General features: G+C 46.8%; 3 protein-coding genes across 4 annotated transcripts; all 3 read left to right on the top strand.

Moving 5' to 3' along the window:
* The first annotated feature begins 498 nt into the window (after window positions 1-498).
* Window positions 499-7,996, top strand: LOC123112668 (probable E3 ubiquitin-protein ligase ARI5). The gene is made up of 15 exons (XM_044533726.1): window positions 499-775; window positions 1,631-1,752; window positions 2,146-2,248; window positions 2,333-2,423; window positions 2,970-3,142; window positions 3,283-3,384; window positions 3,488-3,576; window positions 4,427-4,534; window positions 4,645-4,738; window positions 5,342-5,431; window positions 6,176-6,220; window positions 6,459-6,530; window positions 6,634-6,727; window positions 6,801-6,945; window positions 7,451-7,996. Exons 1-15 carry the CDS (start codon window positions 590-592, stop codon window positions 7,623-7,625), a joined length of 1,689 nt encoding a protein of 562 aa, XP_044389661.1. The 5' UTR covers window positions 499-589; the 3' UTR covers window positions 7,626-7,996.
* A 1,081-nt stretch (window positions 7,997-9,077) lies between these two features.
* On the top strand, window positions 9,078-12,195 carry LOC123112670 (flavin-containing monooxygenase FMO GS-OX-like 8). 2 transcript variants are annotated; one of them, XR_006455633.1, is made up of 2 exons: window positions 9,078-11,870; window positions 11,965-12,195. XR_006455633.1 is itself a non-coding variant. In XM_044533728.1 (2 exons), exons 1-2 carry the CDS (start codon window positions 9,110-9,112, stop codon window positions 10,818-10,820), a joined length of 1,638 nt encoding a protein of 545 aa, XP_044389663.1. In that variant the 5' UTR covers window positions 9,078-9,109; the 3' UTR covers window positions 10,821-12,195. The 2 variants fall into 2 exon arrangements, 1 of the variants encoding a protein (XP_044389663.1); XM_044533728.1 differs by having other exon boundaries at window positions 9,078-10,411; window positions 10,485-12,195.
* A 2,042-nt stretch (window positions 12,196-14,237) lies between these two features.
* Window positions 14,238-16,390, top strand: LOC123112669 (flavin-containing monooxygenase FMO GS-OX-like 9). The gene is made up of 2 exons (XM_044533727.1): window positions 14,238-15,785; window positions 15,874-16,390. The coding sequence occupies exons 1-2, from the start codon at window positions 14,562-14,564 to the stop codon at window positions 16,114-16,116; spliced, it is 1,467 nt and encodes a 488-aa protein (XP_044389662.1). The 5' UTR covers window positions 14,238-14,561; the 3' UTR covers window positions 16,117-16,390.
* Window positions 16,391-19,037: the final 2,647 nt, after the last annotated feature.

Consider the following 19,037-nt stretch of genomic DNA (forward strand, 5'->3'; position numbering starts at 1 on the left):
AGTAGATAAGCCATAATCACACTGCCAAGAAAGCCCACCAGAACACTGCATTATAAAAAAACATACACACACCATCTTCCCACAAGTCAAACCAAATAACAAACAAAAATTATGAAATCCCAAGAACACTAACGGCGTGGCAAAGCGCGCCCAACCCTTCTAGTAATTGATGATGTCCAGTGACATTTTTGAACATGCAACCTACGAAAGTATTTTTAAACGGTTGATATTTAGTGGGACATAACCAGTAGCATAAATGATAAAACCAAAAAAACAAAGTGAATATTTTTTTCAAGGGAAGAGAACAAAGCAGAGATTCCGTTATCTACGGGAAGCCCAGAATTTACCGCCTCGAATTGCTCGCGCAGATTCTTCACCGCGCCAAAGCAGCGCACCGGGGCCCACACGCCACGTAGGAAACCACGCACGAACGGCGAACCCCACCGCTTCTTTATGGCGTCGGCTTGACTCGAGCACGCAAGACGCAACCCCCCTCCGTCCATCCCCCGTCCCCTCTGCTCCCTCCCTCCCCACCCCACCCCCAAAACCCCAATCTTTCCCCCACTCCGATCGCCCCTCGCCGGCCGCGATGGACTCCGACGACGAGCCGTGGGGAGGGAGCGACTCCGACCCCGTCGCCGTCGGGGACTACTACTACGACTGCAGCGACGGGGGCAGCGGCGGCGCTGGCGGGGGCGGCGAGGAGGAGGAGGGATCCGACTGCGCCGGCGACGACTACGAGGTCCGCGAGGAGGTCGCCTCGATGCGCGAGAAGGTCCGTCGATCGCCCCGCTTGCCGGTAGCGGCATCTGCATCTACTTGCTTGTTCCGTGGGGCGGGGCTGGGGCGCGAACGTGATGGCCGCACAGTGCTCTCGCGTGTAATCTCGGGGCTGGGTGCGGTGGCTTCCTGAATGCGCAGTGCTGGCGCCGAATTTTGGGGCGGGATTTTTGTTGCGGCGGCACGGCAGCAGCCTTCTTGGGGTTCTGCGGCGCTTGCTCTGCACCTTATCGTCAGTAGACGTTGTGGCAGCAAGTGTGATGACAGTAGGTTTCAGTGTGCCGTGCTCCTCGAAAGTGGTAGGTTTGCTGAGAGATGAATTCTGCTGTGGTGAATAGATTTCACAGATATACATACATACATACTGCACAACCGTTAGTTCTTTTACACCGCATTTCGTTGGAATTGATGCCTGCATCCTGTGCTGGGTGGTCAGTGTTGACAGAGCACAGTGGTCCGAGGGCAAGTCTGTATAGGTCTCGCCATTTTTGGCATGCTAATTGTTAAGCATGCCAGATTGCGTTGTATTCGTCAGCTGCTAGGTTTTCAGGTTCTGCAGGCGGTGTTATTGTCAAGATTATTTCCGTGGACTTTCTTGTGATATTGAGTTGAATATTTCCACAAAATGGAACCTGTGGATGTGCAGATCTATAGCACACCTGGTGACTCTTTTTTTCTTTATTATGAAACTCTGCTTTCTTGCCAGTATATCCTCTATAAGGATGTGCATGACATAACTCAGTTTTGGGATTTTGTCCTCCATGTTTCTTTTCTTTTCTGTTCTGTTGTCTTTTCATCTTATAGCTCTGAAAGTCACTAAAGAGCTTCTGTTCCTTTTCACCACAAACAGAGATACATTGTGTTATCTGAAAATGACATACATGAGCGGCAAGAGGAAGCCATAAGACGGGTATCTTCAATATTTTCAATTCCAAGAGAATCAGCATGCATCCTCCTTCGACAATACAAATGGTCAGTTATGCTGCCCAAAAATATATGTACAGCTTGCCATGTTAGATACATGAAATGAAGTCATATGTTCCAGTAGATCTTATCTCGAGTTTATTCTACTGCCCTACATTCTGTTGCAATGTACTCCCTCTGTCCGAAAAAGCTTGTCCCAAGTTTGTCCCTCAAATGGATGTATCTACCACTAGAGGGACAAGCTTTTTCGGACGGAGGGAGTACCTGAGAAGTTCATCTTGAGAAAGTTTCTGAGATTTACTAGTTTCAGTGGACATAATATGTATAACAATTTTCTATGTAAACTATGCTACATGCATATAAGTTTCTGCTTTCAAATTGTCGCAAAGGTGGAATACTTGTGAGCTGAAAAGGTAGATTCTCTATCTCAATTTTGTTCAGGAATATTAGCAAGTTGAGTGATGAGTGGTTCGCAGATGAAGAACGTGTCCGTCATTTTGTTGGCTTGCCTACAAATGGGGCTGTTCTTCCTGACTGCCAGGAGGTAGCTTTTCTTATCAGCTGGTATCATATCTGGTTAAATCAGTGAGTTAACATGTTTTAGCTCTGATGGTTCCTTTGGTTGCAGCTAACTTGTGGAATATGTTTTGAAGGATATTCCACAACTGCACTGAGCTCTGCTGGTTGTGTTCACCTCTACTGCCATGAATGTTGGGAAGGTCTATCTCTCAATATTGTTATTTCATCCACATAACCAGCTTGATTAATATTAGTAATATAAACAACACATAAATGCATAAGGATCAAAACGGGGGCTCTAAACGTGTAAGAAAACAAAAATCAGCCCACTGATCAGAGTATGCCATTGTAAGTTTGTAACGCCGGTCAGGGATGAGGAATCTCACTGATGTTGGATCTATTTCCCCATCCCTATGTGCCCTATCTCTGTTAGGAAAAATATCAAGATCGCGAATATCCATAACGATGTCGTGTTTGTGCATGGCATGCGAATGTAGAGCAGCCTACTAAGCATGTTGCATGTATGTAATCATGTTATTTATTTTGATGTAGTGGGACGCATAGCTGCAATTGTGAAATTGTGACATATAGCTTACCTAACATAAGTATCAGGAGTCAAAGGATTGAAGTTGTACATTTTTTACCCCCAGAGAACTAAATAGGGAACTGTTGAATTGCCAAATCCTTCTCCTTATTTGTAGTGATCAATTGAATTTCTAGTGCTAAAAATAAGGTAACTATTTCAGGGTATATTAGTGCTTCAATAAATGATGGTCCAGGATGTTTGTCACTGCGGTGCCCTGAGCCATCTTGTACTGCCATGGTTCTTGAAGAAACCATTAATAGATTGGCTAAAGATGAGGAGAAAGTGAAGTACAAACAATTTTTATCATGCTCATACGTTGAAGATAACAAGAAGGTAATTCCTTGAAGCAGCCTAGAACTTTTCTTGTTTGTAAGCTACCGGTTTTAAGGATGATATGCGTTTAAGAGTTCATTTTATGTCATCTGTATCCTATGGTTTCTGAAATTTATTTATGATATCATGTTAATATTCAGATAAAATGGTGTCCAGCTCCTGATTGTACCCGCGCTGTGGAGTTTCTTGGTGATGAGAACTATGATGTCTCATGCATGTGCAAATTCAGCTTCTGCTGGAACGTCGGTATCTTGTTTTGGTTTAATCTCTTGCCATATCTGGTTGTTTTATTGTAATAATCCAAAAGCTTATTATTGCAATGCTACCTTTTCCAAATATATGCAGTGTACAGAGGAAACTCATCGACCAGTTAGCTGTGAGACTGTCTCAAAGTGGATATTAAAGAACAGTGCAGAATCTGAGAACGTGAATTGGTTCGTTATAACACACAATTTCTTTGTTCCATAATATATTTCAGTTCTTTGTTTATAAGGCAGTGCGACCTAAGGCAAGCACCAACCACCCTGACGCCTAAGCCCCTAATGCGGATGCCTAAGCGCCTTGCCGCCTAAGCGTCCAAGGCGGGATGCCTTGTAAACAATGTTTCAATTATTGCTAGTGTTTCATTGTGGAGTAAAGTGCATTGGGTGTAAAGGTGGGTTGGTTCCGGTACTTGAAAAATGGAAGTTAGTCCTAGTGGTGCATTAAGTTACTTTTGTCCTGCTAGTCCAGTATGTATAGGTTTGCTCTTGTGGTGCCTTCACCCTTGCCACAGAGGTGAATAAAATAGGAGTGGCCTGCAGCGAGTTCAACATGGACACATGGTGTGCTCTAGCCAACACCATGGTCGAATGTATTAGCTTGTAGCAGTGGAGAGCAAGGACCGAAGCGACTATGCGAACATCGTTACCAAACTATGGGCCTGCAGAAAGCCAAAGCAGGGGATGCTCTGGATCTAATGGGGCCTCGTGATGCTTTGGAGAAGGGACTCACTGGAACGGCAGGCATGTGTCAAGGTTTAATGCTGGACATGTCCCGCATTTGATGGAAGTGACAGGGACAAGCTCTCATCCGACATGGCTCGGGTCAAAGCGCTATGTGGGCTGTCAAAGGCCATCTATTATAGTCTTTGTCAGAACCTCTGGTTACTCGCTTAATGCACGTTGTTGACTAGAACATGCAGTTTTGTAGTACGGGACCTATGACACAACAGTTTGTGTAATGACTCATTTTAATTTCTGCATACATATAAAAAACTATCTCTGAAGTGATTCATTTTTCCAGGATAATAGCTAATTCAAAGCCCTGTCCTAAATGCAAACGACCAATAGAGAAGAATCATGGTTGCATGCATATGACGTGCCGTCCTCCTTGCAAATTTCAGTTTTGCTGGTACACTCCCATCTCCTGAGCTTATTTATTTTTGTACCCTCTGTTTTGCTGATGAAAATTGGACGTTTTGCATGTAATATCTTTGGTCTCATGCTCTTACATCATCACAGGTTATGTCTAGGTGACTGGTCAGAACACGGAAGTAGGACCACTGGTGGCAATTATGCCTGCAATCGCTATGAAGCAGACAAGAAGAAAGGCATAGTATGTTCTTTTTTGGGCATTATCCTTCTCTGTATCGAGGAAGAATCACATTCCTTGGTTTGATCCCAAAGTGCATAGCTTGCTATTGGCCAGATATTGCAAAGCGAGCCCGGTCTATTGGGTCCCTCCTAAAAATAATAATTAAAAAGCTCATTGGAAGTTAAAAAAAGACTGATTTTCCCTCACAAGTACGGATGCACTATTAGTATGTACCTGTAAATTTTCATAAAGAAATATGTTTATTTGAGGGCTACCCAAAAGACACACATATGTGGGTCTATATAATACTCCACAATTTTTCACTATCATAGGGTCACAATCTATTTTTTGTGCACCCCACAAATGAAAATATCTACTAAAAAAAATTACAAGTATGTAGATCACACCAATATGTACACATGGGAATTTTTTTCCAAATTTTTCTGAAACTTCAATATATGTTTTATTTATTTATTTCGGGATCCAATAGATCCAGGATCCAAATGACCGTTCTTGCTACTGGAATGCTACTCAATTATGTGGTTTCTTGACTCTATTTACTGCTGCCAACTACAGTTTGTTGTTACTTTCCCTGTTTATTTATGTCATGTTCTTTTCTTTTAGTATGATGAAGCTGAAGCACAGAGAGAACGGGCTAAAAACTCACTTGTGAGATACACGCATTATTTTGAGCGCTGGGCATCCAATCAGAAGGTACATTCTTCAGGATCCTGTTGCAGCCGTTTCATTATCTGAAATTCTGAATTTTCCCAGGACATGCTTGTACAGTGTCCTGTATAACTGTAGACAAGACAAGTCCACATTTTCAACCCTGAACTCTAGCCAGGATTTGATATTCAACTCTGCACTACGAAACCACCTAGAACACAACCGTTGACTATACAAACCATCCACTTCACCTCCTACGACCCTCTCCACTCTGATTTTGGCCCAACTTAGATGCTACTACATGGGAGCCTCATTGTTAACTGATGAAGCCTTGTCAGCGGTGGATCCCACGTGATTTCAGTAATCCCTTTTGTCATTACCAAGTTCACCACTTGACATGTTGCACTAACTGATTAAAAATTCGGCGGGTGGGGGTGGGGTGGGGTGGGGGGGTGGGGGGGTTATTATTATTATTAAAACAAGTGCATGTATGTTCCGTGTGCTTGTTTTATCCCCATAATGTATTAAGAGTCCCAGGATCTAATTTTACATCTCTGCTTGTAAGTACCAGATCCATCTCTTATGTTCTTGCCAAGTCAATTATTTCCTTTCCTCTAAACTCATCTGAGGAATTTTCTTGTGATTTTACATTTCTTCTTTGTGGTGTTCAGAGTTTATTTCATTTTCTATTAGTGTTTACTACAAAGTATGCATTGTTTGATTTATGGGGCACGAGTTTCTGTATCTGATGCCTTGGGTGCTTACTTTTTGGTTCTTGCCTGTTGACAGTCGAGGCAGAAGGCACAAGGAGATCTGCAAAAGTTCGAAAGTGAAGTAAGTATTTAAAACCTTACATTGTGGCATCCATCCTTCCTCTTAAAAATACAGTGTCATGCACCCAATATTTGTCTGTCAGTGCACAAGTCTGTTGCTATTGTCTCCAATGAGTAGAATTTTTTACTGAAAAGGATGTATGATTGCCACTCCTTTTAGTTTTGGGTTCTGCATTTCAAGTCTTCTTCTTTTCCACACATTTATCATACTTGTGCTTGACTATTTGTTCACACTCTAGCTTGCGAAGCTCAGTGACATTCTTGGAATACCGGAGTCTCAACTAAAGTTCATACCTGAAGCTTGGTCACAGGTTAAATATCTTATAATGCCCATAAACTGGAGAAAGGCTCTATACTTTTAACATAGCCTTCCTTTTTCTGACACGCCTACCCTATCATCCTTCACTATGACAGATTGTAGAATGCAGACAAGTGCTGCAGTGGACATATGCTTATGGGTATTATCTCGATGATAAAGCCAAGAATGATTTTTTTGTGTACCTCCAAGGTAGAAGGTTTTAAGCTTGCAGCTTAAGGTTTATCGCATAATTGACATGGCCATACATCTGGAAATTTTGTAGGTGAAGCCGAGTCTGGTTTGGAGCGCCTCCATAAATGTGCGGAGAAGGACATACATGCAATTTTACCTAAAGCTGGTGAAACTGAACCTCTTCCTTCATTACAAGACTTCAATGAGTTTCGTGTGAAACTTGCTGGTCTAACAAGGTATTCCGGGGATGTCTCTGATCACTACTGACATTTGCAGTTACATACAGTATTTTTTTGTGTGTGTGACCAAGTTACTAACTTGTGCTAATTTAGCCTCTCTTGCTCTCTCTGTTTATCCTGTCAAAGGTCCTTATTTAGCTGACTTTTGGCCATTCTTTTTCTTCTCAATTTGAACTTTATGGTGATGATTTTTGTACCATTCTGAGCGAAGATCCATATGGGCATCATGTGATGTTGCAGGAGTTATGTGGCCTGCATTGCATTTTGAGTGGATGTTAGGTCAATGATGCTGCTCCACTTATAACCTTGCTCTCGTTTCACTGAAGTTTGTATGCATTATGCCATGCATAATTGTACCGACATCTCGTGTAGGCTCACCGTGCTCTCCAATTGCTGAATTTTACTTCCCATTCTGTACTGCACGAGTCTCGTATCAATGAATATGGTAACTAAATTAATTTTAAAGAGCAGTGGCTAAGCTGAAACCATTTTTGTGTTACAGCGTAACCCGCAACTACTTTGAGAACCTTGTTCAAGCACTGGAAGCAGGGCTGGAGGACGTGCGTGTTACGGGCGGCCAGTCGACTTCGAAGAAGAAAGCCCGCACCGCCTCCAAGAGGAAACCATCCGCCAAAGGCAAGGCGGGCAGGAATAAGAAGGCGAGAATAACCTCTTAACATTCAGGTGGAGGTTGGCCCTGCGAGCGCTGCTGCGCCTTTAGTCGACCCGTCTTCGCAGATATCATCTGCGATGGTCCGGTGGTAGAGGTAGGCAGTTAGGGATAGAGGGCAGGGGCGATGCAGTGGCCCCTGGCCAGAATATGTATAGTGAGTCCGGATGCTTGTTCCGCCCAGGCATTCTGGTGCCATGGACGTGAAGCGCTGTACAGGTAGCAAAGGATGCAATCCTGCCATTTAGCTGGATATAGAGTGCGTACTTGTTTTTTCTTTTTCTTTTACTGTGTCTAATTGAACAGTATTGCTATGGTTTTCGGTCGTGACATGGTGGTAAATATGATACCAGGTATAGAGAGTGAATTTGGCGTGCACAAAACACACTGCTTTGGTAGCAGCTACGCATTTTTGCGTGACAATCTACCCCTTTTTATTTCTTTCTGAAAGTTAGGGTGTTTGTATATGTTGGGAAGGGGGCAGTACAGCGACGACAAGAGGGAGTGGATGGTGTACGCTGCTGATGTCTTTGCCCAATGTGTAGACCTGGCGTTACACATTGGACATGTGAAATTTGAGTACGACCCCGTGAAGCCTACCCAACATATATGATTGTGGTGATTTTCTTTTCATTTTCATGTGTGTTGGGGTTGTAATAGCGTGTTAGCTATTTTCCGAGAATTTTGCTCGTGTCGTCGATTCTTGCGTGGAGGAGCAACGTAGCCCAAGGCTGGGGAGGAGGTCTTGGCTCGGACGGAGGAAGACGAAGGCTAGCCGTTGGACTGAGGAAATTCACAGAAATCAATTCTTTTATTAGTTAATACTCCCGCTATAACTTTATAAGATGCTTTTACACTGTCATGGACTCTGAAAACGTCTTGTAAAAAGTTACAGACATAGTAACTGATAAGTAGGTGGCCCTATGTAACGATGGAACCAGAGAAAGACCAAGAAACAGGACATGGAGTTTCTACACCCAGGAGCAAATGCTCCAGGTGTGAACAGTAAAATCAAATAAATTCAAAAATAATTTAAAAAATTCTGAATTTTTTTATGGCATACTTTCACAAGTGTTTGTCGTGCATGCAAAATTTCATCGCAAAATGTTACTTACAAAAGCATTTTGGAGCTCTGAAAATGTTAATTACAAAAGCATTTTGGAGCTCTGATTTTTTTGACATGCCTTCCACCAATGTGATTTCACGATGAAATTTTGCATGCACAGCAAACATTTGTGAAAGTAAGTCATAATTTTTTTTCCATATTTTGATTTTACTGTTCACACTAGCTCATGGGGGTAGAAAGGTACTTTCGCAAGAAACAATGCTCTTGCGTTCTTTTGGGCGACACATTGCATGACCAAGTTGTTTATCAGTTCAACCAAAACTTGCTCATCCATTTTTATGTTATCTTCTTCTCCTCGGCCAACTAGTATCGGTTCACGCTACCCAACGGCACATGACAACTTGGGGCAGATATATGATATTATTATGATTCTGAAACCAAAGCAAAGCCAAGCCCAGGCGTGGCTATGTCAGCCTCCGCTCTCCGGTCCAGATTCCGATCACCATCGCCATCGATCGATCGGCATGGCCGCGGCGACGGTGCATCATCGCCCGCAGCTGCAGTCGAGGAACGTGTGCGTGGTGGGGGGCGGCATGGCCGGCCTGGCGTCGGCGCGCGAGCTGCGGCGAGAGGGCCACGCGGTCACCGTCATGGAGCAGAGCGGCGACGTCGGCGGCCAGTGGCTGTACGACCCGGGGACAGACGGCCGCGTGCCCAGCAGCGTGTACGCGTGCCTCCGCCTCCTCAGCCCGCGGGAGGCCATGGGCTTCTCCGACTTCGAGTTCCTCCCCAGGGCCGGCGCCGGCCGCGACCCGCGCCGCTTCCCCGGCCACCGCGAGGTGCACAGCTACCTCAGGGACTTCTGCCACGCGTTCGGGCTCATGGACGCCGTCAGGCTCAACACCCGGGTCCTGCGCGTCGCAATCGCGGATCCGACGTCGGCGGCGACGCGTCAGTGGGCGGTGAGGTCCGTGCGGCGCCTCGGCGGCACGGAGGATGATGCGCGGGAGGAGGAGGAGGTGTTCGACGCGGTGGTGGTGGCCACCGGCCAGTACTCGCAGCCGATGCTCCCGAGCGGCATCGAGGGCATGGCGGAATGGAGGCTTCGGCAGCTACACAGCCACTCGTACAGGACGCCGGAGCCGTTCCGCGGCGAGGCGGTGGTGGTGGTCGGTTGCCGGGACAGCGGCAAGGACATCGCGTTGGACCTCTGCCGCGTCGCCAGGGAGGTGCACCTCGCCGCCAGCTCCGAGGCCGCCGCGCCCACACCGGCCGTGTCAAAGATGCTGGCCAATCACGGCGACGTGCTGCGCCTCCACCCGCGGGTACGCCGGCTGCACGCGGACGGGCGCGTGTGGTTCGAGGACGGCTCCTCTGTCGTCGCGGACACCGTGATCTACTGCACGGGGTACGGCTACTCGTTCCCGTTCCTGGACACGGGCGGGGCGGTCACCGTGGGCGACGGCGACTGCGTGGTCGGGCCGCTGTTCGAGCACGTGTTCCCGCCGTCCCTGGCGCCGTCGCTCTCCTTCGTGGGCGTGCCGAGGAAGGTCCTGCTGCCGTGGTTCTTCGAGGCGCAGGCGAGGTGGGTCGCGCAGGCGCTGTCCGGCCGCCGCGCGCTGCCGCCGGAGGCGGAGATGCTGCGGGCCGTGGAGGAGCACTTCCGCGCCAGGGAGGCCGCCGGCGAGCCGAGGAAGCACACCCACCACTACATCGGCGGCATCGACGTAAGCACATTACATAGGCACCCATTCCATCGATCGATTACGTTTGAGTTTATCCAATTTCATGTTCGATAAGAAAATGTTCGAGTTTGTGGAGAAGTACGGCGACTTGACGCCGATGGAGGACTGGAAGAAGGAGCTGGTCCTGTCGAGCATGGCGAGCATGAGCGACGACCTGGAGACCTTCCGCGACCGCGCCGACGACAGCGAGAACGTCCGGAAGGGCGTCCGGCGATGGCGCGGCGGCTTAGCTGCTCAAGCTCAGGACAAAACCGTGGCCGCTGCTGCTGAAGTTGAAGGTGATTGGCAGGCCATGGCTAAGAAAGAAAGAAACTCCTCAACTGAATTGAACTGCACCTCTTCGAGTATCAGTGAGGGTATGTTTAACGTACTTACGTCACATCTAAACTGATGTTCACTTTGTTTGTGGTCTTTTTTTTGTTCCAGTTTTTTTGTTTTTTGTTGCTGCATTATATATTCATGAAAGCTTAAATATGACATCCTTAAAAAACATCTAGATGTGAATTAGACAAACTGTATCAGTAAACTTGCCCGGTGAGTATCCAAAGATTTGATTGCCACATAGAGATTTTGCTCGATCGCCTACAGAATTGAAATTTCATCCAGATCGAGCGTGGGATTAGGGATTCACGATCTGGATGCCAGAGAAATAGCGCACTGTAAATGTGTAGGCTAGTTAGAGTGGATGGAATATTTACCATAAATGCTACACACACGTACCCCCGCCTCAACTTTACGAACCCACTGAGTTGTCTTGTTCTTTTTTTTACAACAAATAGACTTTATTTCTCATATGATGGTCATATCGTATAGAAGTAAATGAGAAACAAAATTAGGGATTACATCATCCCAAGACCTGGAAGATCTAGCACTAGAAGAATGCTTAGCTAGCTCATCTCCTACTCAAGTAGCTTCCAGGAAACAGTGTTTAAATGATATTTTGGCAAAATCCATTGCCAACTGCCTGCACTCAGAGACCAATGCAACACCGGGTCTTAGATAAGAGTCCATTGTTGAATTGCTTCCACCGCAAACGAGCAATCAGATTCCACCTCCACATTGTTGCACCCCAAATTTGCCAACAAGTATATTCCATTTCTAATTGACATGAGCTCTACTGAATCAACATCTCAGATACGTGGAAGAAACCAAGTCGCTGCTGCTAGAAAGTCACCCCGTTCATCACGCATGACAGCACCCCAAACTTCAGATAAAGTATGACGCATCTACATTAACCTTGACCAGTCCATGAGACGGTTTTTGCCACATATGTTTTTTCTTCGAGTCGGGAGCTTTGGAGGCATCGATTTGATGTAATTTGTAGCTAGGACGCGAATAGAAAGTGTTGTTTTCTCAGGATTTTGAATCACGATTCCTTTCACAAGTTGTCGCCTTTGCCATCAAAGGTACCACGCCGCCACAACAACCAGTTTGGCCACAGGTAATCCATCCGAAACAGCATCAAGTTTTGATAAGATCTTCATAGTGATTGAGCCTAATCTGTCCTCATCAGTTGCTCTTTGAATGGTATCTAGAAATCCCAGCTGAGACCACACTTCTTTCACATGACGACATTTAAAGAGACAGTGCTGCTAGTCTTCAGCACCCACCAAGCAGCATGGGCATTGGGGTGAACAAGGTATGTGTCGAGCTGCCAAAACTCCATAACAGAGTAGGCCTCCATGTAGCATCTCCAAGCAAAGTGTTTGACTTTCCCAGGCACATGTAACCGCCATATATCTTTCCAAATATGATTAATATGCTCACTACCCTCGCCATCTGGCCTTGTTAACCAGGAACCAAACTGATGTTCTAGCTCACTATAATATGTAGACCGGACCGAAAACGTGCCAGAATGGGTATGCAATGGGATTTGTAAGATTCTTTGAACATCCATCGGCGAGAATACACCAGAATGTGGGTCAATGAGTTCTACCTTAGACAACATAGTACCACCCCTAGGTGTAATAACTTTTTGCGATACGCTTGCATGAATCCATGGGTCTTGCCATATACTCCCTCCGTCCCAAAATTCTTGTCTTAAATTTGTTTAGATACGGATGTACCTACTAAAACGTGACTTGATACATCCGTATTTGGACAAATCTAAGACAAGAATTTTGGGACAGAGGGGGTATTTATTTGAGATCCAGAGCCAACCCTCCATATGCACCCTCGCTGAAAAGTTTGAATACCCGCTTCGATACTCTGCCAAGTGTAAGACGACCCTTTCTTAGGTCCAACTTCGTATATTTCCATCTGTCTAGTACTCCCTCCGTTTCTTTTTACTCCACGTATAAGTTTTGGTCAAAGTCAAACTACACAAAGTTTGACCAAGTTTATATTAAAAAATATAAACATCTACAATACTTAAACTATATAATATGAAAATACATTTCATGGTGCATCTGAAAATGTTGATTTCATATTGTGAATGTTGATAATTTTTTAATATAAAGTTAGTCAAAACTATGCAAAACTTGACTTTGACCAAACCTTATATGCAGATTCAAAAGAAACGGAGGGAGTATTTAGCATGTAGGACTTGTGCACACAAAGAGTTTGGGTTTTGTATCGGAACACTGTTTTGGATCAGTCCATAGCAGGAGTTGTCCTGTTTCAGTTGGTATAATTAATCTCCTCCTCCTAATTAACCGCCCCCTAATCTTAACTGGTGGGCTGGGCGCCTAGCCCCGTAAACCTCCCGTAACTGTCCGTCGATGCAACAAAGCTCAATATGAACTGGAGAAACCCTAGAGCTACGGGGGATTTTTTATGAGTTTCTGGGGCAATGCTACATGTACGAAAGCTTACTGAGACTTCTATGTAAAAGCTGATGTGGAGGGCGATTAATTGGGCCAGAATTAGCGGCTGGGGCCCACCCCACCCCATGAAATACAGGGGCCGAGAAGATTTGTTTGGAAGGTTACGTATGCCTTCGTAGTCTATTCGTATATGTAGGTTTATCGAGTTTAAGGGCATCCTCAGCCCCCACCCTCAAACAGTCCGGAATCGTCCGGACATGGACATCCAACGTGGTTCTGTATTGGTCCGCTCGACGGTTCAGATGTACTTTTCCCGCAAACCGGAGACAAACTGGGGGGTGGGGGGGGGGGGCTTTGCGGGCGTCCAAATCACTGCCACGCCTGCGTCTAACTGCGCTGCATCAATGTCAAACCAGACCATGTACCGGCCGCATTGGTGCCACGTGATGTGACCGGACGTAGGGCGGCGCTGACCGACGTGGCCTCTCTGAAGCCGCCACTACATTGCAGACACAGCTTCCCGAGGAACCAACTCTGGCTGGTGCGCCGTATTGAAGCGGCTGACTGTCCGTTCACATGGCCTGGGCGGGGCCATCGTCCTCATCAGCTGTCGGCTTCTCGGTGAAGGAGAAGATCGTCAGCTCCTCTGGTGACGAGGAGGACCAGCCGACGCAGCAGCCGGTGACGCAGGACGTGGTCTACACCACCCGACACTAAAATATATTCTCTATTAGATATATCTCAGTTGCTTGAGAAGTTTGTCATGTCACTCGGTTCTTGCGTAGAGGAGAGCAACGCAGCCCGAGGCTGGTAGGCCGAGCCATGACCTCACGAGGGTCGAGGTGGTGGCTCGGCTGGAGGAAGATGAAGGCTAGCCGTTGGATTGAGAAAATTGACAGAAATCAATTTTTTATTAGTTAATACTCCATCCGTCCTAAAATAAGTGTCTCAAGCTTAATACAACTTTATACTAGAGTTAGTACAAAATTGAGACACTTATTTTATGACGGCAGTAACTGATAAGTAGGTGGCCCTATGTAACGATTGAGCCAGAGAATGGCCAAGAAACAGTGCTCTTGCGTTTTTTTGGACGACACATTGCATGACTAAGTTGTTTATCAGTTGATGTAAAAAAAAAAGTTGTTTATCAGTTCAACCAAGACTTCCATTTTTATGTAATCTTCTTCTCCTTGGCCAACTAGTATCGGTTCACGCTACCAAACGGCACATGACAACATGGGGCAGATACGATATTAGAACGATGCTATATCAGAAATCTTATTTTACAGTTGGTAATCCACCGATCTCCTTGTCAGTCTCCGCTCTCCGGTCCAGATTCCGATCACCATCACCATCGACCGATCGTCATGGCCGCTGGCGACGGCGAGCCGGACCCGGCGGTGCAGCAGCGTCCGCAGCTGCAGTCGAAGAAAGTGTGCGTGGTGGGCGGCGGCATGGCCGGCCTGGCGGCCGCGCGCGAGCTGCGGCGAGAGGGCCACGCGGTCACGGTCATGGAGCAGAGCGGCGACGTCGGCGGGCAGTGGCTGTACGACCCGACGACCACCCACGGCGTCGTGCCCAGCAGCGCGTACGCGTGCCTCCGCCTCCGCACCCCGCGGGAGGCCATGGGCTTCTCCGACTTCCAGTTCCTTCCCAGGGACGGCGCCGGCCGCGACCCGCGCCGCTTCCCCGGCCACCGCGAGGTGCACTTCTACCTCCGGGACTTCTGCGCCGCGTTCGGGCTTATGGACGCCGTCAGGCTCAACACCCGGGTCGTCCGCGTCGCTCCGACGTCGACGACGACGCGTCAGCGTCAGTGGGCGGTGAGGTCCGTGCGGCTCCTCGGCGGCCCGGACGATGATGCGCGGGTAGAGGAGGAGGAGGAGGTAGTGTTTGACGCGGTGGTCGTGGCCACCGGTCAGTACTCGCATCCGATGCTCCCCAGCGACATCGAGGGGGTGGGGGAATGGAGGCGCCGGCAGCTGCACAGCCACTTGTACAGGACGCCGGAGCCGTTCCGCGGCGAGGCGGTGGTGGTGGTCGGGTGCGGGGACAGCGGCACGGACATCGCGCTGGACCTCCGCCGCGTCGCCAGGGAGGTGCACCTCGCCGCCAGCTCCGAGGGAGCCACGCCGGCCGTGTCGAGGATGGTGGCCAACCACGGCGACGTGCTGCGCCTCCACCCGCGGGCACGCCGGCTGCACGCCGACGGGCGCGTGTCGTTCGCGGATGGCTCCTCCGTCGTCGCCGACACGGTGATCTTCTGCACGGGGTACGGCTACTCGTTCCCGTTCCTGGACACGGGCGGGGCGGTCGCCGTGGGCGACGACGGCTGCGTGGTCGGGCCGCTGTTCGAGCACGTGTTCCCGCCGTCCCTCGCGCCGTCGCTCTCCTTCGTGGGCGTGGCGAGGAAGGTCCTGGTGCCGTGGTTCGTCGAGGCGCAGGCGAGGTGGGTCGCGCAGGCGCTGTCCGGCCGCCGCGCGCTGCCGCCGGAGGCAGAGATGCTGCGGTCTGTGGACGAGCACTTCCGCGCCAGGGAGGCCGCCGGCGTGCCGAGGAAGCACACCCACCACCACATCGGCGGCATTGACGTGAGAACAGTACATAGACATTGATCCCTGATTACGTTTGACTTGATCCAATCACATCCATGATCCATCCCCTTTTGCGTTGGATCAGAAAATGATCGAGTTCATGGAGGAGTACGGCGGCCTGACGCCGATGGAGGACTGGAAGGAGGAGCTGCTGCTATCGAGCATGGCGAGCATGTGCGACGACCTCGAGACCTTCCGCGACCGCGCCAACGACGGCGAGAACGTCCGGAAGGGCCTGCAGGGATGGCGCGGCGGCTTAGATGCTCAGGCTCAATACAAAACCATGGATGCTGCTGCTGAAGCTGATGGGTTGGCCATAGATGATTAAGCTCCTGCTCAGCCGAATTGAACTGTTGCACAAGAGGTTCGGTGGGAGATTCAGATTCGTTCCCTTCTTTTTTAATATAAAATTGAAAAAGAAAATATGGTGGTAACAAAGTGAGTTTGCTCGATCATGTATAGAACTGAGCTGAAATTTGAGCCAGATCGGAGGAGTGATTAGTGATTCACGGTGTGGATGGCAGAGAAATACCGTACCATAAAATGTGTAAGTTAGAGGATGGAATATTTGCACGCCTTGTGACGGTGAAGGGGCAATTTTTTTTTCAACCACAGATTTTTTTTACTTTTTTTTAAAAAAGGAGAGTAAATATTATATATTAAAGTCGATTAGCTCTCAGAAGATCATCATTATGTGAGAACGCATAGAAAGTTTGGTCTCGGTCTGATTACCTCGGCTGACGTGGTGCCATTTTGTTTTGTGCCGATTTTAAACTAGTACATTTTCTTTGTCGCTCAGCCACCCGCTCGCTCGTTCGGTGGTTCCCTTCGTCTGGGTTGTTTATTTGGGCTGGGCTAGATCCGCTCAAAGCCGGTCCAAAATACTTTTGGGCCTGGGGCGACGTAAAAAATAATTGTCTTTTATACTAAATTTTAATACTTATTTTAAACTGAGTGTATCATATTACAGTTATAATTAATATATATTTTTATTTCTTAGTCACATAAAATATTTTCAAATAATAGTTGTATTATTCATTTGTATGCAGTTGTAATGTATTATCATTGAAAATTTTCATTCTACAAAATGAAAATTTTAAGATGTACCAATTTTTTCTTTATTGTTAAAACAATCTTTCAGATTTATTTTTCAAATATTGCATAAAGGATGTAGTGTATACACATTTGCATATGTATGCGTGTGTTCATATATCTTTTGATATTATTAAATATTATTGTAGAGATTTTTAAATTATATACACAATAACAAATATTTTAATAGTGGTTTCTAGTGTATATGAGGTAGTCATATTCATGGAAACTTTTAAGGGCGTAGAAAATGTGGCTTTCAAATTGGGTTTAGTAATAGAATCATCAAAAAACAAAAATGTTGTTGATTGTATTTTTACGTGTGATTCTATTACTTAACATGCTCGTCCAGATTCACATGATTTGGTTTCGTACAAATGAGATGCATGCACACTTATCAAATTATAATTTGGGTATTGGTTTAAAAATAGAAATCTACTTATCATAATTTTCATATGATACTAAGACATGCATTGTAAAGAGACACTAATGTATTTGAACTCAACTTGGCCAGTCGGATTGGTTTGCCTATGTGTGGTATAACTTATTAGTATATGGTGTGAACTTACGCTTCTGCAGATTGAGACTCTATTTTATCCATTTAATAATCTTTCAGATGTAATGTATACTTCCATAGTTCTTACTAACATAAGTTATAGTTGGGGCCCTCTCCTCTTGGGGCCCGGGGCGGTTGCCCCTTTTGCCCGGCCTATGGGCCGGCCCTGGATCCGCTTGGCTATGTAATTGCTTTTTTGGGCTTCGTTGGACTTGGCTTTTTAATGCTGCCTGGGTCCGTCTTTCTCTCTCTCCTTGTATGACAGTCTGATGCAGATGTTTTTCTTTCAAACAACAGTGTGTTCTTCTAGAAAAAAAAGTGTGTTGGTTTCTCATGGGAAATAACGGAGTTGTGTTCTATGTGTGAAAAGTAGCTAGTGCGCGCATGCTAGTGAATATAATTTGATAAAATGAAGCACAAAAATAGGCCAAAAATAGAAATTAAAATGTTCTATAAAATGTGGAAGATAGAATCTACATATGTGATGTGAAGATAAAAGATGTACAAGTTGTAAACCCTTCATGCTCCCCATTTGCAGTCACTTTGTGCGCGTGTAGTTGTAGCCAGGTTACAATGATTATAGTTGCATGTGTAGTGATGTACATGCAACTGGACCAATAACCCTACTTTTGACCATAGTTGCAGTCACTTTGTGCTCATGCAGTTACAGGTGGGGTGCTACGCTTGAAGTTGCATGTCTATTGGTGGACATACAACTGGCACGACAACCCCCTCCCCACCTCACTTGCAGTCGATTTGTGCCCATGCAGTTGCAGTTGGGTTACAACGCTTGTAGTTGCATGTCTATTGGTGACATGCAGTTGGCACGACAACCCCTCCCCGAGCTTAGTTGTAGTTGCTTTGTGCCCATGCAGTTGCATTCAGGTTATAACACTTGCAGTTGCATGTCTAGTGGTGGACATGCAACTAGCCCGGAAACACCCCTCCTGACTCTAGTTGCAGTCGCTTTGTGCCCATGCACTTGCAACCAGGTTAGAACGCTTGTAGTTGCATGCCTAGTCATGGATATCCAACTGCACAGGACAACCCCGCCCCCTGACCCCAGTTGAAGTTGCTTTGTGCTCATGCACTTGCAGTCTTGTTACAACGCATGCAGTTGCATGTCTAACGGTGGACATGCAACTAGCTGAGACAACCCTCCTCCTCCCCGACCCTAGTTGCAATCGCTTTGTGCCCATATAGTTACAGTCGGGTTACAATGCTTATAGTTGCATTGACGTAAAAAAAAGTCTCAGACAAAAAAGTGAGACGATACAGAAAACTCACGGGCCAACAAGCTTAAGGCAGAAGGCATGCATGTGAAAGTGTGAGCTAGTACATGGGCCACACAAAAAAACCGAAATACGCCCAAGGGATGGTGTAGTTGCAACCCCGTTGAAAGGTTGCAATTGCGACCCATTTAAAAACTTGCAGTTGCGACCCCTTGAATATATGCATTTGCGATCTTGTTTAATATTTTTAGTTGTGACATCTCTTAAAAACTTGTAGTTGTGACCTGATGAGGATACAGACTTGGGGTAGGGTCATAGGCCTGACCTATATGTCCTACCCAAGGTCACTACCCTAGAAGATAAGAAGTCCAA

The sequence above is a fragment of the Triticum aestivum genome, chromosome 5B, assembly GCF_018294505.1.
Source record: "Triticum aestivum cultivar Chinese Spring chromosome 5B, IWGSC CS RefSeq v2.1, whole genome shotgun sequence".
Classification (NCBI taxonomy): domain Eukaryota; kingdom Viridiplantae; phylum Streptophyta; class Magnoliopsida; order Poales; family Poaceae; genus Triticum; species Triticum aestivum.